We start from the raw sequence: 22,250 nt of genomic DNA on the forward strand, positions 1-22,250 counted from the left end.
GGAAGGAAGCTGGGGATGTTGAAGGATCTCACCAGGTTTTGCTGCTTTCCTCCCACTGCCCAGGGTTGGCTTTCAAGTTTCTCCATCTTGGAGGTTGGTAAAAGGGACAGAGGGAAGAAGAGAGACGGAGGGGAGGGAGAGCCAGCTAAGAAAGCTTTTCCGTGGAGGAAGAAGGCCCTGGAGCCTGAAGGCCCCAGGAGCAGTGACAGGAGGACGGGGGGAGAGGCCTGTTGCCCGGCTGCCCTGTGCCCCCACACACATCCTGCGGAGAGTGGGTCTCACGACTGCCTCCTTTCCTGCCCCTAATTAGCAGCTCCCCTGACACACTGTCCCACACCAGCATCCCAGGCAAGGCCTCTTTTGTGCTCCCAGATTCCTAGGTGCAAGTTGGCCTCATTAGTGCCCGGAGACCGCCCCATCTCCAGGGAGCAGGCAGACAGACGGGGGCGGGGAGGCGACCACGAGCACAATGATCCACCTCCAGTCTCCGAGTGCCTTGGCGGCCATTCCTTGGGCCCAGCCTGGAGACGGCCCTCCTGCAGGAGGCTAATCTTAGATTTGCCTTTGTCTGGCCCCTGAGTGGACGCAAGTGCCCATCTCTCCCCCGCCACCCCACAGCACTATAAACCCCAGGACCCTGGTAGCGGGTTGCAGTTGACAGCCTCAAAGCTCCTGGCTATTCGGACCACTGCAGACGGACGACACCTTTCCCGGCTACACCACTCTGAGCTCCAGACACCATGAATCCTCCCTCTACAAAGGTAAAGACCCAGGGACGGAGGGGTGACTCATTAGGCCAGGGGCAATGAGAGTGCCTGCTCAGGGAGCTGGAAGAAAGGTTGAAGGTGTCTAGCTCTTGGCCTTTTCCCATGTGGGTTCTGAGGCAGCGGACGGGGTGGACACTTGGCCGAGTATCTGCCTTGGTTCACATTGGATTGTGCCGTGTTCTCCTAAGAGTTCATGATTATTGAGCCTTTACTACGTATTAGGTGCTGTTTGCACCTGTCATCTCATTTCATCCTCCCAGAAGCCCTGCACAGTAGGAATTATTTAATACCCAGTTTAGAAGTGAGGATGTTGTGCCCCATGAGAGGGTAGGAAACTGGTCCAAAGCGACTGAGCTGTTTGCCCTGCAAGGGAGCAGGCCGACAAGACAACTTGGATCCTGCCGGTCCACTGTGAGGGGGGAGGAGCGCAATAAATAGGGCCTCTGTTTCCCTGAGCTAAGTTTCCACAAACTTCTGGGGCAGATTCAGACATGTCTGTTTTCAGGTGGAGTGGTCAGCACTCTAATGGGGGTACAAGGGACTAAGGGTACGCAGAGGAGATAGGGATTCATTCTGTCCGGGGGTCTCAAAGGGCTTCCTGGAGGAGATGCTCTGCTAGGTCTTCAAGGATGAGTAGGTAAAGGAGCCAGGCACGAGCCTTTCTCCAACACAGCCCTTCAGACAGCTCTGCGAAGAGGCAGGAAAGCTAAGCGACAGCGAGGGAGGAGCACAGGCCAGGAGGGGGCGTGAAGCCAGCTGTGCAGGGCCCGGGCGTAGGGGTTGGATGCGGGCGACCCTCAGCGCCCGGTCTCCGCCTCCCTAGGTCTCCTGGGCCACCATGACGCTGCTGCTCCTGCTGCTGTTGCTGCCGCCTGCACTGCTGTCGCCCGGGGCGGCCGCGCAGCCTCTGCCCGACTGCTGCCGTCAGAAGACGTGCTCCTGCCGCCTCTACGAGCTACTGCACGGCGCGGGCAATCACGCGGCCGGCATCCTCACGCTGGGCAAGCGGCGGCCGGGGCCCCCGGGCCTCCAGGACCGGTTGCAGCGCCTCCTGCAGGCCAGTGGCAACCACGCGGCCGGCATCCTGACCATGGGCCGCCGCGCAGGCGCAGAGTCAGCGCCGCGCCCCTGCCCCGGGCGCCGGTGTCCCGCTGAGGCCACCTCGTCTGTCGCGCCCGGAGAACGGTCCGGGGTCTGAGCCCTTGCTCAGGTCATGTCCTGGCCCTACCCTGGCCCTGCCCTCTCCCCTCTGTCAGCCCGCCCGGTGTCAGCCCGCAGAAAAAGGGCAATAAAGACGAGTCTCCCTCTGTTAGTGTGGCTGCTCTCTGTCCCTGTGTGGTCGCGTCCCGCCCTCCAGGGGGCGTGAGAGTCTTTCTAACTATAAAGAGCCAGAAAAGCTGGAGGCTCCGGGAACCTCAGCTTGGGCGTCTTTGAACCCGAAACACTCTCGGGTGGGGAGCTCCCAGAGCAAGGAACTGTGCAAGGCCCTGGGGTGCGGAGAGAACAGCATATGTGCGTGCTTGGAGGGGAGGATGGGGACAGACACGTCCCTCGGTGCTCTACCAGTCATTCTGTATCGCAGGGCCTTTCCGGAGAGACGCAGAGGAGAGAAAAAGCAAGCAGAGGAGCAGAATCCGGCTGGGAAGGAGGGAGCTGCGCCTGCCGAAAAGGCAGGGAATATGAGGTTCAACATAAATCTTCCAGAGAGCTGCAGCGTGGGGTAGAGAGTCTGGGGTAGCAGTGAGGCGCTGAAGGGGAGGCGGTTAGGCTTGTGCAGCCCAGATTGTGAAGACCCTCACAAGTCGTCAGGCTTTTCACTTTATTCTGTAGGTAGCTGAGAGTCAGGAGAAGTTCTTAAGCGGGGATGCGGCAAGATTTTCCCGCAATTAACCGAACACACCTGGTACAGGTTGAATTGTGTGCGCGCACACACACACCCCATTTACATGCTGAAGTCCTAACCCCCAGCACTTCAGAATGTAAACTTATTTGGAAATAGAGTCTTTGTGGACGTAATTAGTTAAAATGTGGTCATAACTGGAGTAGGGTGGGCCTCTAATCCAATGTGATGTGTCCTTATATAAAGGGAATTTGGACACAAATGCACACAAGAAGAACCCATGTGAACATGAAGGCAGAGGTGGAGTGATGCATCTACAAGCCCAAAAATGCCAACAACCCACTGGAAGCTAGAAAACAAGCATGGAACAAATATTCCCCCACGGCCTTAAAAAGGAATCAACCCTGCAGTCATCTTGATCTTGGACTTCTAGCCTTCAGAACTGAGCCAAAAATTTCTGTTGTTTAAGCCACACAGCTTATGGTACTTTGTTACAGCAGCCCTAAGAAACTAACACTCAAAAGAAGAGATGTGGCACTTTTAAGCAATATAACATCCCAGATAATGCCCAGCTCAGACTCTGGGTGAGGGTGAGGAACACTGGCCTGCCCTCTCCCCAGCCCATCTTCCCTTTGTCACTGGCTTTGGCTGTCTTGTTCTGGCAAGCAGCCACCCTAAGCCACCACACTCAGCTGCCCCAGTAATTTTCTGCTTCCATGGTGAAAAAGTCCTGTGTCTGGTCTCACCTGGGTCCTTCTTGCTGTTGCATTTATTTCATTTTGGAGAAGAAGGAGAACAAAATCCACCAGCACACCTTTGGAGATTTACAAACTGACTGCCCAGCTTGAAACTATCTTTCTCAGCCCCAAGCTTGCTTCTAGCCTCTCTTCCACCTGAATGGTAGCAGAGAGAAGGAGGGTTAAATCAGGATGATAGGAGAATAGGGAGACAATTGCTCTCCAACACATTGTGTGCCAAAGATATGCATTATGCTATTAAATTCTCACAACCATACGAGGTAAAAATTATTAGCTGCATTTTACAGATGAAAGTGAGAGGCTAACTCACACAGTAAGTAAGTGGCAGAGCTGGGATTTCTACCCGGTGGACTCCAAAGCTCTTTTCATCCACACTGCTGAGCTTAGGGGCAGAGTTCGCCAGGGTGCCCTACGCAAACTGAGGCACAGGTGAGGGTTAAGTAGTGCATTCTAGAATTTGAGTTTCCTGCCTTCGCATAGATCCTCCACCGGCAAAACTAGCCTCTTTAACACTTGCGGTCTCACACTGGAGCTCAGGGAGCTGCGGGTGCTGCGAAATACCCCAACTCCAGCAGGCGGCGCTGTGAACCAAACAAGATTCCCAGGGTGGGCGGTGCGCGAGGAAAACCGAGGGGCGGAGACACAAGGAGCAGCCAGGGAAACACGCGTGGGGGCGTGGCCACCCTGGAAGGTGGGCGTGTTTGTCATTCAAGCCCTGCCCCACCTCTTGGAGCCTCGGCTCTGGGTGGGCGTGTCCCGAATTCTCTGCGGGAGAGACACGCGTGGGCCGCTCCCCACCCGGAGGAGAGCAGCAGAGAGGGGTGAGGGTGCCTCTGGTGGCCCCTCCCCGTGCGGGGCCACGTGGCGGGCGCGGGCCGAGCCCGGGGGAAAGAACCTGGCCCGTCGGGAGGTGGGGGGGACCGAGGCGGCGCCGAGACGAGCGGAGAGCCGCTGGATTCGGGGCAGAGAGGCGGCGGCGGCGCCGAGAGGGAGGGGAGGAGGCAGGCGGGCGAATGGGCCGCCCCGGCCTCGCCGGCAGCGCGCCCCCTCCGGCCCGGCCGCGCTGAACGCCCCCCAGCGCCGCGCCTCGAGCCCGCGCCCCGAGGCCATGCCGGTCATGAAGGGGTTACTGGCCCCGCAGAACACCTTCCTGGACACCATCGCCACCCGCTTCGACCGCACGCGTGAGTGGGCCGGAGGCTGAGGCTGGGGGTTCGAGCTAGGGGTCAAGTCTCCTTCGGCGCTGGCGCGGGTCTCCTGGATATGGTGAGAGAGACCCGAGGGGAGGAGAGAGAGTGGAGTTGAGGGTCTAGGAACTCCCAAAGCCAAGCCGCGGTAAAGGAACAGGACTGGGAGCGCCCTGGGAGGGGAGGCGGGCGAGGACCAAGAGTGTGGGGGGGGCCAAGGTTGGGGTTGTGTGACTGGAAGCAGGAAAGGCTCTTTGTGCGGCAAAGCGGAGAAGAGTCCTTGGGAGCCGCCCACTCTCGGGCTGAGCTCTGCTGGAGGCGTGTGAGGGGGTATCCAAGACGCGGAGGTGGGACGAAATGTGCAGACGCTCTGGGGTCTACTCCCAGAAGACTCCAGCAGCCACTTCCCTCAGAAGAAAAAGAGAGAGAAAAGATCAGACTTCGGCAGGACGTAGCTTGGATTGAGGTCACGCGCCCCCGAGTCGTAGAGCTTCTGTGTCTGAGGGAGGTGAGGCAGGAAGAGGGGGGCGGTCTGTGTGACACAGGGAACTGCTTACCCCCCCCATCCCAGCTTGGGTTCCAGATTCAGCACCTTGGACAGCCACAATCCTCCTTACCCGCCTCTTCTCCCGCCGTTCCCTTTTCCTACTTTGGTACTGAGAGATCTCCCCTTGCCCCCCTTGGGACACCCTGGCTGGGATGGGGGGAGCGGTACCTGAGGGCGGAAACCGAGCCGCCGGGGCCCTACCCGCCTCCCCACCCCGCCCCCACACACACCTCCCTTGTTTCCATAGCGCCCATCACCCAGGCAACGGGCCTGGGATGGAAGAAGGAGGCTGCTTGCCCAGGGCCCAGCGCCTCCCAGGCACCTGCAGTATCCCCATCAGCCGCTCCACCCCCAGACACTCTCCCCTCCTAGCGCCCCAGGACTGGTTGTGTCTCAGATCCCTTCCCTCAGCTGAGACTGTCCCTAGATGGCCCACAGAGCCCCCCTGAGGCCTCCCGCCCACTGGAGCTGGAGGGAGCCAGCTCAGGTTCTGTTGCTGGGGTTGCTGGAGTCACACCTTCATTGCTCAAGCCTGTCAGACTTTGAGCACTGGGACAGACCCTCTGAAATTAGCTAAGGGATGCTAAAAAGAGGACCTTTCCTGAAAGGCAGGGAATAAGGATGCTACCCATCACTGTCTTCCTCCCCCAACAAAGGAGATTTGTGAGTTTGGATAATCTCTGCCTTTGGGTTTCCTATCAATAAAATGGGCATGATATCACCAGAATCTCTGCCCTGTTCACTCTCTAATAGGATGATAGGATAGTGGCTATGGATGTACTTTGAAAGCTGGGCAAATGCGGGACATCATTTCACCTTCTCAGTGTAACACTTACTATGTGCCAGGATTTGTTCTTCCCAGGTAACTCATGTAACTCCCACATCAACCATGCAAGGAAGACATATTATCCCCCACCTTTCAGATAAGGAAGGTGAGGCACAGAAGAGTTCATTAACTTGCCCAAGGTTACACAGCCAGTAAGTGGCAGAGGTGGGTGCTGGAGCCCATGCCCTTACCATGCTGTGCTGCCTCCTACAGTGACAGCTCACCAGCTTGAAGGCAGGAGGATGAACCTCATGACCTCACGGGGTTCCTTTTCCAACCCCCTAGTAGTCCCTCTCCCAATTCTCCCACCCTTAAGTCCCTGTCCTTTTGCTCTATCTCTTCTTACTCTCATTTCAGAATATCCCAAAGGGGATCCAGGAATCACATGGGAGCCTGGGAAGCTTCTGGCTCTGGGATCTCTGACCACAGCTTGGGGGAGGTATGGCCCACCTGGAAGCTGAGCTCTCCTCCTGGCCTTGACCTGACCTTGACCTCTTCTTCCCACAGACAGCAACTTCCTGCTGGCCAACACACAGGGTCCACGGGGCTTTCCCATTGTCTACTGCTCCGACGGCTTCTGTGAGCTCACAGGCTACGGCCGCACTGAGGTCATGCAGAAAACCTGCAACTGCCGTTTCCTCTACGGTCCAGAGACCAGTGAGCCAGCCCTGCAGAGGCTGCACAAGGCCCTGGAGGGCCATCAGGAGCACCGGGCTGAAATCTGCTTCTACCGAAAGGATGGTGAGGGGGCCTGGCCTGCCCTGCAGTCCTGCCCAGACCACAGGCCTTAGCCAGAGTCCACTTGGCACAGTGGAAGCCTGGGTGCTGGTCCCCACACTGCCACAAGCTGACTGTGTGACACTGAGTGCATCCCTGACCCTCTCTGGGCCGTGGTTCTCCCATCAGGAAGGTGAAGGAGATAGCTGACATAATCTCTGGGCTTCTTTCCAGCACTAAACCTTGGCCAAGCCCTTTGACTATGCCCAGGAACCAAGGGGGATGAAAGAGAAAGAGATGCCATGGGCTGCTCACCCTCTCCCTCCATCTCTCCACACCTACAGGCTCGGCCTTTTGGTGCCTCCTGGACATGATGCCCATCAAGAATGAGATGGGGGAGGTTGTACTTTTCCTCTTTTCCTTCAAGGACATCACTCAGAGTGGAGGCCCAGGACTTGGCCCCCCAGGAGGCCACAGTGACAGTACTCATGGTAACTGCAAGACTGGGGAGAAGGCATGAATGCTCAGAAGTCCTTGCCCAAGGTCACAGAAGACCGCTCCCTACTCAGCCTCATGGGGTGTGCCCCCACTTATCTCCGTACCCTTCTTCCCAACAGAAAACTCCCTTGGCAGGAGGGGGGCCAGCTCGAGACTTCGATCCACCAGGAGGCAGAGCCATACTGTCCTACACCGGCTGACTGGCCACTTTGGCCGCCGGGGCCAGGGAGGCATGAAAACCAATGTGAGTCCTATCTCCACCCCAGCATCTTCCAGCCGTGTTTCTGAGGCAGCCTTGTTACTGTGTCCCTGTTTCTCTGTCTGTCTGATCTCCCTCCAGAAGCTTTTTCCTCTGTCCGCCCATTTCTCATGTATGGCTCTCTGCTCTATCCCATGTTCCCTCACGTCTCCTTCCATCCCCATCTCCCTTGCTTCCTTGTGATTGCCATTACCCTGCTCTGATGATGTCACAAGGTGGGGGTACGAAATCACTAACTGTGGTTCCAGGGAGAAAACCCCCACTGGGGGCCTGGCATCTAGCCCTGTGTACCACTCCTAAGACCCTGGTGAAGCCATGGGTCTCTAACCGTCTGTGCAGTGTGTTATGGCTACAGCGAATGGGGTGCACCATGCCATCCTCCCCTCATCCCTGGGGTATACTTATCCTCCACTGCACCCCTAGAACCCAAGAGGAACTTGAAGGAGAAGCTAGTGACCTCTCAAGCCAGGGCTTGTGCCTGATTTGTCATAATCACCTTCTCAAGCAGGGTGAAGGTCAATCCTTAGAAATACCTGCCCCCCCAAAAAAACATGATTGATACAAAAGGGGGCTTGAGCAGTAAGTTGGCAGAGGAAGGAAGTGTCAGGTGCCAGCCCCGACCCCCTCTCCTGCACGTTCTACCTCCTCTCGTGGTCAGGCCTGCAGTGCCCACTCTCCCCTTCCCCATTCCTTACCTCTCCCTCCCCCCAGCTTTGGCTCCTCTTTCCCCCAAGTGTCCCCAACCGCCACCCCTCTCCCCTTAGAACGTGTTTGAGCCAAAGCCATCAGTGCCCGAATACAAGGTGGCCTCCGTGGGGGGGTCCCGCTGCCTCCTCCTCCACTACAGCGTGCCCAAGGCCATCTGGGACGGCCTCATCCTCCTCGCCACCTTCTACGTTGCAGTCACCGTCCCTTACAATGTTTGCTTCTCGGATGATGACGACACCCCCATCACTTCCCGACACACCCTTGTCAGCGACATTGCCGTGGAGATGCTCTTCATCCTCGGTTAGACGCTCTGCCCCACGTACCCTGGCTGGTGGGCTGGAGGGACCCACTCATCCAAGCCTCGCTCCATCCTGGGCCTGCAGGACCCAGGCAGTCAGAGCCTACCCATTTCTGGGTCTTTTAGTCCTCATGGTCTGTGAGCCCTGACCCCTGACCCCTGACCCCTGGAGACTTCAGCCTTTAGACCTCTCCTCCCTAAGGACCAGCCTGAAGCCCAATGCATCTTCCCCATTCCTGCGTCCAACTCCATTCTGAGTCTCTTGCCCTTGGCCAAGGCCCCCTAGTAACAGCCTATTGCACCCCCAGATATCATCCTGAACTTCCGCACCACCTATGTGTCCCAGTCCGGCCAAGTGGTCTCTGCTCCTCGTTCCATTGGCCTCCACTATCTGGCCACCTGGTTCTTTGTTGACCTTATTGCTGCTCTGCCTTTTGACCTGCTTTACGTCTTCAACATCACCGTGGTAAGTGATCCCTGTCCCACCTTGCAGCCTAGCTGCCCAACTTCAGCACAGCATCTCCCATTAAGGGACCCACCTCAGTCCCAGACTCAGTCATCTGCGAATATTTGTCAGGCATCTGTGATGGGCAGAGCCCAGTGCTAGAAGCTGAGAAGGGTCCGAGAGGGTCTGTGCTCTTGGGGAGCTCAGCTCACAATCTCTGAGGGAAGCTGAGACAAATGAAAAGCTAAGTAGGGCTACCAAGGCGGCATTGGTCTGAAGCCAAATGAGTGGCACTTTTCACATTTCTATTTAACAAACAAAGGATGAGCATTTAGCTGTCTGCAAAGCACTGTGTGTGGCATGGTCACTGTGGAGAAAAGTGATAAGAATTCAGCCTCTCGGTAGCTAAGCTGGTGGGGACAGCAGGAACAAAAGAGTTGAATGGAGTGCAAGATGGGACCAAGGTATTGCTGCGTGGGGGCTGGGCACGGAGCTAGCTGACCTTGGAGTTCCAGGCTGGAACGTGGGCTCCTGCAAAAATGAGCTGAAATCTGGCCAGTGCCTAGGAAGCCAAAGCATGGCAGTTGGGCAGAGGCTAGGGTGGTCTGGGAAGGGTTCCTGTGGGAGCAGGTGAGAGCAGAGCTAGACCTTAGACAGACTAGGACCTGGCGGGCAGGAGACAAGAAGAGGGAGCATCTAGGGGGAGCATAGTAAGCCAAGACAGGGAGGTAGAGGCTGCGGGGCGGATTTGGAGGCGGAGAGTCCCAGGACCTGCATCCTCTCAGCTCCCTGGGGACTGCCTGGAGGCGCCCTAGGTGGTCAGCTCTGAACCCAGCTGGCAGATACTAGGTCTTCTCTGGCCCAGGAAGAGGGAGTCCCACCCCGTGTCCCCAGACCCCCTTGGTTGCTGAGTGGGGAGGTGGGGAGCAGTTTCCCTGTGTGCTCCTCTCCCTGCCACCCTCAGCTATAGCGGGAAACCACCTACACGCAGCCGGATTTAACTAGCCGCCAACGGGCTGTGGGCCTCTTCTCCTGGCTGTGTACACGTGTGTGCACGCTCCCACACACGTGCATGTAGGTGTGTCTGCCCTGAGGCTCCAGCCATTCCAAGCAGGGCTCCCCACCCCTCCCCTGAGTGCACCCCCCGCCCCCGGTTTTTGTGCCCACCAGGCAGTCCCCCCTCCTCTGGTACTTTCAGGACCACTTTACAGTTTACTAAGTTCTTTCACACATCATCACATACGAACCTCACAGTAACCCTTCAGGGCAGATTCTCGTTTCTCTCTTTCTCAGAGGCAGATGCAGAGGCTCAGAGAGGTTGAGTGGCTTGTTGAAGGTCACACAGCTAGCAGTGGCAGGCAGGAGACTGGAACCAGGTCTCTAGACTCCTGGTCTGGTATTCTTTCCAACACGCTACCCTGCTTCCCGGGAAACCAGGGTACCTGAGCGGATGGCCTGGCATGAGGGGAGAGGAGGAGCAATGTGGGGCTGGAGCGAGGCAGAGCAAAGATGGAGGATAAGTAGGCACCGGAAGAGCTGTGGACTTGAAGCGGCCAGGCCTGAGACATTCTGGTCCAAGGAGAATGAGAGGAGGGCCCCAAGGGAGTGGGGCCCAGGGGCAGGTGACAAAGGGAAGCCTTGAAGAACTCAAGGTTGGAGTCAGGAGCTCTGGAAGCTGGGGGCAGGCGCTAAGCCCTGGAGAGTGTCCATGTGGGGGAATCAAAGCCACCTCCTCTCCAACTCCCTTGCCTAAAATTAGAGAAAATGGCAGGCAGTGACTCAGGAGCTGTGTAGGGCCAGGGCTATGGGGGATGCTGCTGGAGGCCCCTGAAAGGACAGTGAAGGGCCTTCATACCGAGATCCCCAGACGCTGCCCCAGAGCCCCCAGCCCTAGCCTCCAAGCTGCCCCACCCAGAGTAGCAAGAAGATAAGCCCCCACCTGCTCATCACCTAAGACTGGAAGGCTAATCAAAGCACAACGAAAACAGTCAGAGTGGTAACGTTAGCTGACGTTTACAGGACCCTTCCTAGGTGCCACTAGCTCCATCAACCGTCACTGAACCCCACAAGGGCTGAGACCTCACAGCCCAAGCACCCTCATCCCTGCTCTCCTTCCCTCAGCATTTCGGTGTGACCCTCTCATCTGCAGCTGACCCGCAAGGGGTGAGGTCCCTAAACCTTCCCCTGTCCACAGCTGATTGTACCTAGGACACTGGGGACTTTGAGCAAGGGCCAGAGAAATTTCTGTCTGTTGCCCCGCCTCTGACCCTGACTTGCCCTTTCACCAGCTGAGGTGCTAAGAGGCAGTAGAGCACACAACGGACTTTGGTGTCATCTCAGATTTGAGTCCCAGCTCCATCATTTCCTTGGTCTGTGACCTTGAGCAAGTCAGTAGCCTCTCTGAACCTTAGTTTACTCCTCTGCAAACTGGGAATGATGATGGTAATTGGACTGAAGGCATACTTTTTTAATGAGGATTACAAATACTTAGCCCAGTGCCTGACACACGTAATGCTTACTGTTAGCCATCATTAGTTTCAGTGTTATCCTCTCCCCCCTGCATTTCCTGCTCACCTTCTCAGCACAGCCGGGATACTTTTCCTGGGGCAGCTTCCCCTAGCTCCGGGGCAGCTGGTGGCAAGGCGCTGGCAAGGGACGTGGGGGGCCTGCTGACAGTCTCCCCCACCGCCCGCACTCCCGCAGACGTCGCTGGTGCACCTGCTGAAGACAGTGAGGCTGCTGCGGCTGCTACGGCTGCTGCAGAAGCTGGAGCGGTACTCGCAGTGCAGCGCCGTGGTTCTCACGCTGCTCATGTCCGTCTTTGCGCTCCTCGCCCACTGGATGGCCTGCGTCTGGTATGTCATCGGGCGCCGGGAGATGCAGGCCAACGACCCGCTGCTCTGGGACATCGGTGAGCCATTGACCCCAAGGCTTTCACTGACCGCCCCTCCACCTGCCCTGTCCACGCAGGCCCCCAAGCTGACACCTCCGCCAGGACCCCCACCCCTACCCCACATTCCTCCACTCATCCGATAAACATGCATGAGCTCCTTGCCGGATCGGGCTTGGGAATGCTGATTTGAAGCCATGGGCTCTGCCTTGGGGGGACTCACAGCATAGCAGGGGAGCAAGACCGGTGACAGGCAATCAAAATACAGTACGGGAAACACTCTGAAGGTGGGGAAGGTGTTTTGGGCAGAGACTCCTGACGGGACTCATTTGGTGGCTCCCCGCTGCCCTCAAAATAAAGTCCACGCTCAGTCCACACCGTACGTGGTGGTCCTGCAGCCCTCTCTACCCCTACCTGACTTCCCTTCCTCCCAGGCCCCCTGTGCTGCTGCCACCCTGGCCTCCCTCCAGCACCCAGGATGTACTGCTTTCTCACTTTGGGCCTTGAACGTGTTTTCCTCTCTGGAATCCTCTCCCTTTTGTCTTCCCTCCCTTCTTCCTAAGTGACTTTTCTATCCTTGTGGTCTCAACCAAAATGCTCTGTCTTAAGGGAGCCCTTCAGGAACCATACCCCCCACCAAACTGGGTTGGCTCTCCCTAACCCATTATGATTCCGAAGACATACTTCCTTTTTAGTAGCTGCTTTCCACCTGTAATGATTTATTTCATGTCTTTCCCCTCCAGACTGTAAGTTCCACCAGCTCAGGGAGCATGTTTGGGTCAAGTCCCAGCACGCTGTACACAGGAAGCACTTAAACTATTAGGGACTGGAAGGGGCCCCTAAACAGTCAGCCGTGTAGGGAGTTGGTAGCCTTGAACTGCAACGGTAACCACTTCACCGTGGGGAGGCCCGGGCACGGGCTGCTCCTCACATTTCCTGTGCAAACCTCCCCTCGCCTCTGTGAATACTCGACCAAGGTCAAGTGAAGGCAGCTCAAGGAAACCCCATTCTCCACTGCTCACGCAGCCGGGGCTCCTTGCATCCCTCCACCCCCTAGGCTGGTTGCACGAGCTGGGCAAGCGGCTGGAGGTGCCCTATGTCAACGGCTCTGCGGGTGGCCCATCGCGGCGCAGCGCCTACATCGCTGCGCTCTACTTCACGCTGAGCAGCCTCACGAGCGTGGGCTTTGGCAACGTGTGCGCCAACACTGAAGCCGAGAAGATCTTCTCCATCTGCACGATGCTCATAGGCGGTGAGGCCGGGCCTGCCAAGCCCCCGGGGTGGCCCTGCTAAACCCAGCGTGCGGGTGGGGAAACTGAGGCCCAGGGAAGGCAAGGTGTCCACCCACGACCAGACACTCGTGCATTTATTCATAGGTGTTTGCTCAGCACCTGCTACGTGCCGGCCCTGGGGGGATGATGCCACAAACAGGAGGGTCTCTTGCAAAAGGAATGGGAAGCCCAAGTTCATGACTTCATGGGGCGGGTGGGCATGAGAGGAGCATCGGGTCTGACCCCTCTCAGGACCACCCTCTATTCCCCGCCCCAACCCAGCACCTAGGCACGCAGGAGCCCACTGGTTCACCTGCCCCTCCCCCGGGAATCCAGAGACCCATCCAGGGCAGGGGGGGTTGCGGGGGGAGGAGGCCGGAGGGGTGGCCGCCCCTGACTGCCCGCTGTGCGCCGCAGCGCTGATGCACGCAGTGGTATTCGGGAACGTGACGGCCATCATCCAGCGCATGTACTCGCGCCGCTCCCTCTACCACAGCCGCATGAAGGAGCTCAAGGACTTCATCCGTGTGCACCGCCTGCCCCGGCCGCTCAAGCAGCGCATGCTCGAGTACTTCCAGACCACGTGGACAGTCAACAGCGGCATCGACGCCAACGAGGTAGCGCGCGGGGCTCCCGGTGGTACCCGGCGCGTGGAGGTGCAGTGGGAAAGGGGTCGCTGCCTCTCAGCGTTTGGGCTGGAGGCAAATGGGGTGCGGGGAGACGAGGTGCTGTTCACAAGGGCACACGCACCCACCGGAATCCACATCCCTTTTCCTTTACACACGGCTAATGCCATGCTCCCTTCAGCCACCATTTTCGAGCACCTGCTTCCGGCCAGTCTCTGTGCTGGACACAGGGGGTTGGGGAACGATTACCCCCAGCCCTTGCCCTCAGGAAGGCACCAGTCTGGTGAGGGAGGCAGACGGGTAAACAAATAGTTAAGCTGTGAATGGGACTGTACTGGAGGGAGTTGGTGCAGTGGGGCCCTCACTGTGTCTGGGCCTAGAGGAGGCAGGGAAGGTGTCGCAGAAGAGGGGACATCGTGAAGGACAAGAAGAAAATTGGCCTGGGGCCAGAAGGCCATTCCAGGCAGAAAGAGCATTAGGAACACAGGTCTGGAAATACTGACGCAAAAGAGCAGGGTGAGTTCAGGGAACTGGAAGTAGTTCAGTGAGCCTTCAGGAAGGGGTGTGTGAGCGCTGTGGAGGGATGAGGGACAGAGGAGTGAAGAGACCAGGCTGGGGAGGTGGGCAGGCCCAGCTCATGGATGGCCTTGGATGTAGATTTTATCCTGCCACATTTTTAGGCTGGGGAGTGGCCTGCAGATCCAGGAGGTATTTCTTTTTTTTTTTTTTTTTAAACAAGTTTATTTTCTTTTCTTTTTTTAAATTATTTATTTATTTATTTATTTTTGGCTGCGTTGGGTCTTCATTTCTGTGCGAGGGCTTTCTCTAGTTGCGGCGAGCAGGGGCCACTCTTCATCGCGGTGCGCGGGCCTCTTACTGTCGCGGCCTCTCTTGTTGCGGAGCACAGGCTCCAGACGCGCAGGCTCAGTAGTTGTGGCTCACGGGCCCAGTTGCTCCGCGGCATGTGGGATCTTCCCAGACCAGGGCTCGAACCTGTGTCCCCTGCATTGGCAGGCAGATTCTCAACCACTGCGCCACCAGGGAAGCCCCAGGAGGTATTTCTGAGAGCAGGAGCCTTGGGACTTAGTGATGCGCTGGTTGCAGGAAAGGAGCTCAAAGTGATTCCCAGGTTTCTGGTTTTGGCTAAGGGTGGGATGGAGGCATTACAGGAGGAAGATTGGACTTAGGGGTGAAAGTGAGAGTCCAGGGTTGGGCCATGATGAGGGGTGGTGCCTAGGGGGATCCAGGTGGAGGTTGCCCCGTGGGTAGTTGAAAATACAGGTCTGGACCCAGAGATAGGGCTCCGGGCTCACAGGGAGGTAGAAGTCCTGGCTGGTTGCCATGATACAGGGAGAGTGTGGACAGTGAGAAGATAGCTGAGGAAGAGCCTGGGGAAGAAAGGGGGACAAGAGGGAGAGGTAAGCAAGCCAGAGTGGCCGAGGGGCTCCATAAGACGAGGATGGAACCGAACCATGAACATTAAGTTTGGCCCCTGGGAGGTCAGTGGTAAAATTCAAGGTCTAGTGTAACCCTGCGTTTTACAGATGGGGATACTGAGGCCCAGAGAGAGGAAATGGATTGCCCAAAGTCCACAGGGATTTATGCAGAGCTGATTTCTAGTCTCCTGACTTCCAGTTGAAGGCTGATCCACCAGGGATGGTCCTTGCATACGTGGGGTTGAGTAACCAGGATGTGTGCGTGACCAGTGTGTGTAGCCGTGAGCAGTGGACAGACAGGAGAAGACCTAGTCTCTGCCCCGGGACTTGGGTTGGGAGGTCCACACACAAGTCAAATTGAGGTGAGACACACAGAAGTCTTCCTGAAGGTCAGAAATGGGTAACTTGAGCTCTGTCCTTGGAGACAGCTCAGCACATCTGTAGAGCTCAAGTAGCAGCTTCAGGGGGATGGCCAGAATGACTTATGCCCCTTATGCAGTTACTGCGTGACTTCCCAGACGAGCTGAGAGCTGACATTGCTATGCACCTGAATCGGGAGATCCTGCAGCTGCCACTGTTTGGAGCAGCGAGCAGGGGCTGCCTGCGGGCCCTCTCCCTGCACATCAAGACCTCGTTCTGCGCTCCGGGCGAGTACCTGTTGCGCCGCGGGGACGCCCTGCAGGCGCACTACTATGTCTGCTCCGGCTCACTGGAGGTGCTCCGGGACAACATGGTGCTGGCCATCCTGGGTGAGGATCCCACCACCACCCTCTACCTACCCCAAAACCTTCCCCCAGAGGCCTTGGGAGTGGCCAGGAATCTAGGGACTGGGTACTCTCTCTTGGTCCTGGCTCCCTACCACCATCCCTTTTAGACCATACCCCTTGGGCTCTCCCCTAATCCCATTGGCCATCCCTGAACCCATCAACCCTTCCCCAGTGACTGTCCCCCAAGTCAACTGATCCTTTCGCATTGCACCATCTCCCAACTCCACTGACCCTTTTCCATCGACCCTCAACTCCATTGACCTCTACCCTTTAACTGACCCTTCTGGCCATTCTTTATTTTTTTAATTTTCATTTATTTATTTTTAAAAATTAATTTATTATTTATTTATTTTTGGCTGCGTCGGGTCTTAGTTGCAGCATGTGGGATCTTCATTGAGGCCTGTGGGATCTTTCGTTGCAGCGCGCGGGCTTCTCTCTAGCTGTGGTGTGTGGGTTTTCTCTTCTGTAGTTGTGGCGCATGGGCTCTGTAGTTTGCAGCATGCAGGCTCTAGTTGAGGCGTGTGAGCTCAGTAGTTGTGGCATGCAGGCTTAGTTGCCCCGTGGCATGTGGGATCTTAGTTCCCTGACCAGGGATTGAACCCATGTCCCCTGCATTGCAAGGCGGATTCTTTACCACTGGACCACCAGGGAAGTCCTTGGCCATTCTTTATTGATCATTCAGTTCCATCGATCATTTCTCTAGCTTTACTGACATCCCCAATTGACTGTCTCCCAACTTCACCAGTCATTCTCCACTGACCTTCTGCCGACTCCATTATTTCCACCAATCCCATCGATTGACACCCCCCTCCTTCAGCCATCCTTCAAACACATTGACCATCCCTCATATCCACTAATATCCTCTTGGTCCCTCTGCCACAGCTGACTGTCCCCGTCTCTTACCCACAGGAAAAGGAGACCTGATTGGGGCAGATATCCCTGAGGCAGGGCAGGAGCCTGGGTCAGGTACAGCTCCAAGCTGCGTGCTGAAGACCAGCGCAGACGTGAAGGCACTGACCTACTGTGGCCTGCAGCAACTGAGCAGCCGAGGGCTGGCTGAAGTCCTGAGGCTCTATCCTGAGTACGGGGCTGCGTTCAGGGCTGGCCTGCCCCGGGACCTCACCTTCAACCTGCGCCAGGGCTCTGACACCAATGTATGTAGACTCCCTATGGCCTCCACCTCCTCCGAGGTCGCCTCCTTCAAAGTAGACCACCCCCCAGCCCCAGACAGAGCTTCATGAATTCCTTCCACCCTGAAAACATCACCTCTCAACTCCAGCCACCCCCTTCCATTGCCCCTTCCATGCTTAACATCTTCCAACCCACTGACCCTACTCCATTGGCCATTATCCAACCCCAAGGACCATCTCTCACCACGTCTACTTCCAACTCTGCTGACCCATCTCCTGTTGGCCCCGCTTCCGCCTCACTCCAGACTCCTCAAAGGACCCACCCCCCCACTTCGTGTGCTCCTCCTCCATCAATTCCCTCCCTCTCTGGACTGGGCCTCATCCCCTGGGGCTTCCTCTTCTTCACTCACCAAATGTTTCCTGGGCCCGTTTTGGTTTAGGCTCTGGGCCAAGTCTGTCATTTACACCTTAGACCTTGGTCTTTTACTGCTTTTCAGACTTATGTTGCCACTCAGGATTTCTCTGAGTCGGAGTTGGGGGTATCTCTGACTCAATTCCACAAAAAGGCCCCACATTCTCAAACCCCATGACACTGATGGGTGGGACTAGGAGGTGCTGCACCGGGGGAGCGGGGAGGTGTGAGTCAGCCTGAACCCCGGCCCCCCCTCCCCCGCCCGTGTTCCTGCAGGGCCTCTGCCGCTTTTCCCGATCCCCTCGCCTCTCCCAGGTAACGCACCCTTCCTGGGTGGGGTTGAGGTTGCATGGGAGAAGACGGGAGTGGGGGGCACCTTTCCTTGGCTGCTGTGCTGCAGGGTGAAGGGAGAGGGGGTGGGGAGCAGCAACCGCCAGTGAAGGCTGATGCTTACTGAAGGCGCCTGTTGGTCACTGCCCTGTGACATCAGCTGCCCCCTCTGCCCACAGCCCCGCTCGGAGAGCCTGGGCTCCTCCTCAGACAAGACCCAGCCATCCGTCACAGAGGCTGAGGCTGGGGCCGAGCCTGGAGGTGGTCCCAGGCCCCGGCGGTCCCTCCTGCTGCCCAACCTCAGCCCAGCACGGCCCCGGGGCTCCCTGGTCAGCCTTTTGGGGGAGGAGCTGCCCCCATTCTCAGCCCTTGTCTCCTCTCCTTCCTTGTCCCCAACCCCCTCCCCTGCCCTGGCTGGCCGGGGCCACAGCCCCTCCCCTCATGGCCTCCCCAGGGGCTCTGCTGCCTGGAAGCCCCCCCAGCTTCTCATTCCCCCACTGGGAACCTTTGGACCTCCGGACCTCAGTCCCCGGTGAGACGCCAGCCTCCCCTGCCTTCCCTATACCCCTGCTGGCTTCCAGAACCTTCTCTGGGCTCCGTCCCCAGCATTCTGACCAGTGCTCCTCCCCATCTGCCCACCCCACCCTTCCTCATCCACCACAGCTTGCAACCCCACTCCTCTTTGACGGCTGCTCCTCCCCAGCTCCCTGGCACCACAGCCCCTTTCACCCTCTGCCTGCTCTGCTCTGGCCCTTACCCTCTCCCTGTGGGACTGATGACCACTGCCTCCGTCCCAGGATAGTGGATGGCATTGAGGACTCTGGCAGCACAGCAGAGGCCCCTACGTTCCGGTTCAGCAGGAGGCCTGAGCACCCTAGGCCTCACTCACAGGCGCCTCCTACAGGTAAGGGCCAGCAGTGGACTTCAACTCACAGTCACCCATTCGTCGGCCGTCCATCCATCCATCCCACATGTAGTAAGGGTTTACCAGCTGCCAGGTGCTGTGCTAGGAACACACAGATGACCCAGACCTGGTCCACACTCTTAGCGAGCTTCCAGTCTAGTGGGGGAGACACCTGTGTACTCAGATAAACGATTCCAGAACAGGGTGCTAAGTGCCGTGACCGAGACAAAGAACAGGGCTCTGAGGTGGGAGAGGAGGGAGCCTCTAACCCTCCCTCCTAGAGGAGGGGACACTAGAGGTGGGTCTTAAAGGGTGGGCAGGAGTTTGAGGGGAGGAGCAAGGCGGTTGGTGAAAGGTATAGAGGTATGACCAGGAGAGCAGTTGTGTTCAGACACCGAAGAGAAGGGACTTCCCTGGCAGTCCAGTGGTTAAGACTCCGTGCTCCCAATGCAGGGGGCACGGGTTCAATCCCTGGTCAGGGAACTAAGATCCCGCATGCCACACAGTGTGGCCTAAAAAAAACAAAAACAAAACAGATACCAAAGAGAAGCTCCATGCTTCTCCGTGGGGTGGGTTGGGGAGGGGCTGGGGAAGTGATAGGGCCGTGAAACCATCCTGAAGAGCTTGGGTTTCCCAGCATCCTGACCCCAGAACATCCTCTCCCCTTGCCCTCTGCCTGCCCAGTGAAGGGCCCAGCCCAGGCTGTGGACTCGAGCTCCCTATACTCACCCAGCATCCCTTCTCCCCACTCCGTCTGCAGGGACCATGCCCAGCCGGGAAGTGGCCACTGAGGCCGAGGAGGTGAAGGAAAAGGTCTGCAGGCTGAACCAGGAGGTGGGTTGGGGCTGGCCCCTCCCCTCCAACCTTGGGATCAGAGATGTGCTTAGTATAGGAGCATTTCAAAGGGTTTGGAGCCAGAGTCCTGAATTTGGATATTCACACTAGCTGGGAGACCTTGGGCAAGTCCCACAATCACTCTGAACTTCAACTTCCTCATCTGAAAATGGGGAAATCAATACGTTCTTCCCAGAGTTGTTGTGAGGATGAGATGAGGGCGCATACATGCCTGGCCCAGTCCCTGGCACATTGTAAGTACTCAGGGACAGCTACTTCCCCTCCTTCCAGCTGGCTCAGGTGGTCCAGCGGGAAAAGAGGGCCTCTCCTCCCTCCACCGCCATGGGATTTGCTCCTGCAGGGACCCTCCCCCCACCAAGTCACATGCTCCAGTCCTTTCCGGCCCCCTCCCCCGACGAGTGGGGCAGAGGCCAGGGAGGCTGAGCAGGCCCTCAACCCCAGGGGACCTGGACCCTCAGGTCTGAATCCTGGTCAGAAAGAGCCCTGATCCTGTTTGCCCAGGCTGTGCCTCCGCCTCCCCCTCAGGGATGTCAGAGCTGCGTCCACAAAGCAGCCAGGTTGAGCCCTTGAGCCCTCGGGAGTGCTCGCCTGGGTTCTGATAAACAGCAGGCATCCCACAGGGCGCACCTGGGCTGGGGCAGGCCCTGAGGCTGGGGGCGGAGCCAGCCCCGGTTCCGTAGGATTCAAGGTCAGCCCTGCTTCCGCATGCGGTTCTTCTAGACCAGTGGTTCCCCAACTTGGGTGTCCAGCAGTACCCAGAGAACCTGTTAAAATGCAGACTCCGGGGCTTCACCCAATCTGGAATGTCTGGGGTGGGGCCCAGAGATTGGCATTTTGACAAGTTTTTCAGTTGATTCTGTACTCCCTGAAATTTGAAAAACGCTGAATAGACACTTGAGCTCATGTGATGTATCACCTGAGAGTAAGCCTGCATCTGTCACTTCGCAGCTGTGTGGCCTCTTTGAGCACTTTTTTTCTACATCTTGTCAAAGTGTGTGTGGCGGGGAGTAGCAATAGCTGTCGTCCCAAATCCTTTTTGGAAAGAGGATGTAAATCTAGATTTACATCTAGACGAAAATAAGCCCTGTCCTGTCTTCTTCTCAGGGTGGCCATGAGCAGAGAGTGGGTGTGAAAGAGCTTTGTAAACTGTAGAAGGGAGTGCACCTAGGAGGGTGGTGATTGTTACGGCACCTGGGAGACAATTTGATGTGTTTTCAACAGATCTCCCGTCTCAACCGGGAAGTGTCTCAGCTTAGCCAGGAGCTTCGACACATGATGGACCTGCTACAGGCCAGGCTGGGTCCCCCAGGCCACCCAGCAGTCTCGGCTTGGACCCCAGATCCTCCTTGCGCACCTCAGAGGCCTCCATGCATCTCTCCCTGTTTGTCCAGACCACTGCCTGGCCTCCAGGATACTACCCTCGCTGAGGTCCACTACCCAGCCAGTGTGGGGACAGCAGAGATGGGGGCTGCCCCCCCCGACCTGAGACCCTCCATGCTGTCCCCTTACCCCTCAGAGCCTGACCCTCTGGGACCCTCCCCAGTGCCAGAGGCCTTACCTCCGAACTCAAGCCTCATGAGGCACAGCTTCCAGTCCAGGTCAGACACGTTCCACTGACCCTGGCCACGGGCCCAGGCCTGTTTGGGGTGGGCACTGACGCCTGCCATCCAGGGAGGGGCTGGGCCCCTTGGCCTCCTGCCTTGGGTTAGAAGCCACCAGATGGTCTGGTTGGCTCTGGATTCTCTGACCTTTTTAACAAAGCCTGGTCACTTCTGACCCTTTGCCTTTTCCAAACCCTCCTCTGTTCTCCTCTGTGAGGGGAGCCACCTGAGGCCGTGGAACCCAACAGGCATGAGATGGACCGCAGTGCCCACTGAGCTGGGCAGATGAGATGTCTGGCTTTCTCCCCAGGACCTGGAGGCAGGTAGAGATGGGGGAGCAGAGAGGGGAAGGGAAAAGCCCCCAGATCCAGCCTGGGAAATGAAGACTAAGGCAAGAGCAGGCAGGATCTTGGTGTCTACAGCAAGAGGGATGGATTGCAGTTTCCAGTGCGGAGGTAGCTTAGTGATACCATGAGGTCTTTTGTCCCAGCCCCCAGGTCTCTGCTGGAGACTTTGAAAGCAATGTTGCTTCGAGAGGGGTAGGTTTGAAATCCTGGCTGGCATTTTTTTTTTTTTTTTTTTTTTGCTGCGCCGTGCGGCTTGTGGGACCTTAGTTCCCCAACCAGGGATCGAACCCCGGGCCCTCAGCAGTGAAAGCTCCCAGTCCTAACCACTGGACCACCAGGGAAGTCCCCTGGCTGACATTTGAGTAACCCAAGACTTCTTAGGCCTCCCACCATCAGCCCAAGCTGGAGGGGCTCACCTTACCCCACAGCTCACATAGGAAATGAATCGTTGACCCCAGATATGTATTCTTTGACTCTCACAGCATTTTTTTCAAAATATGAATGAGTTGTCACATCGAAAATCAGGAGAGTTCACATAGAAATCCAGATATTCCAGCTTCTCTAAACAAATTCGGGAGATCTGGCGACCCTGGGCCAACGCCGCACCTGGCAATAATCAGCTGGTGTTGGGTGGCCACTGTCCTCTTTGGATGAGACCTGCACTCTCCACTTCTTTGCACTTCCCACATTCCTTGATCATCTCCTGACACCCAGCTAGCTTCCCTCATTTGAATTCTTTATCTGGTCTCTGTGGGTATCTCAGTTTGCAATCCCTGCCTTAGAGTGTGCTCCCAGGTTCCTTTACCCCAGTGGGTGGCTTTTGGGCCCAGT

General features: G+C 57.2%; 2 protein-coding genes across 2 annotated transcripts; both read left to right on the top strand.

The window, feature by feature from the left end:
• The first annotated feature begins 689 nt into the window (after positions 1–689).
• Positions 690–1,965, top strand: HCRT (hypocretin neuropeptide precursor). The gene is made up of 2 exons (XM_007177800.1): positions 690–761; positions 1,591–1,965. The coding sequence occupies exons 1-2, from the start codon at positions 741–743 to the stop codon at positions 1,963–1,965; spliced, it is 396 nt and encodes a 131-aa protein (XP_007177862.1). The 5' UTR covers positions 690–740.
• A 2,297-nt stretch (positions 1,966–4,262) lies between these two features.
• On the top strand, positions 4,263–21,385 carry KCNH4 (potassium voltage-gated channel subfamily H member 4). The gene is made up of 16 exons (XM_007177801.2): positions 4,263–4,549; positions 6,433–6,666; positions 6,987–7,133; positions 7,260–7,384; positions 8,164–8,407; positions 8,714–8,871; positions 11,554–11,761; positions 12,798–12,992; positions 13,429–13,628; positions 15,573–15,822; positions 16,750–16,994; positions 17,659–17,697; positions 17,892–18,244; positions 18,510–18,616; positions 19,377–19,450; positions 20,693–21,385. Exons 1-16 carry the CDS (start codon positions 4,474–4,476, stop codon positions 21,086–21,088), a joined length of 3,051 nt encoding a protein of 1,016 aa, XP_007177863.2. The 5' UTR covers positions 4,263–4,473; the 3' UTR covers positions 21,089–21,385.
• The last annotated feature ends 865 nt before the right edge of the window (positions 21,386–22,250 follow it).

The sequence above is a fragment of the Balaenoptera acutorostrata genome, chromosome 20, assembly GCF_949987535.1.
Source record: "Balaenoptera acutorostrata chromosome 20, mBalAcu1.1, whole genome shotgun sequence".
Taxonomy (NCBI): Eukaryota; Metazoa; Chordata; class Mammalia; order Artiodactyla; family Balaenopteridae; genus Balaenoptera; species Balaenoptera acutorostrata.

Coding starts and splice junctions, on each gene's coding strand:
- HCRT (XM_007177800.1), top strand. CDS start 741: ATGAATCCTCCCTCTACAAAG. Junction 762..1,590: donor TGAATCCTCCCTCTACAAAG/GTAAAGACCCAG, acceptor CCGCCTCCCTAG/GTCTCCTGGGCCACCATGAC.
- KCNH4 (XM_007177801.2), top strand. CDS start 4,474: ATGCCGGTCATGAAGGGGTTACTGGCCCCGCAGAACACCTTCCTGGAC. Junction 12,993..13,428: donor CTGCACGATGCTCATAGGCG/GTGAGGCCGGGC, acceptor TGTGCGCCGCAG/CGCTGATGCACGCAGTGGTA. Junction 19,451..20,692: donor TCTGCAGGCTGAACCAGGAG/GTGGGTTGGGGC, acceptor TGTTTTCAACAG/ATCTCCCGTCTCAACCGGGA.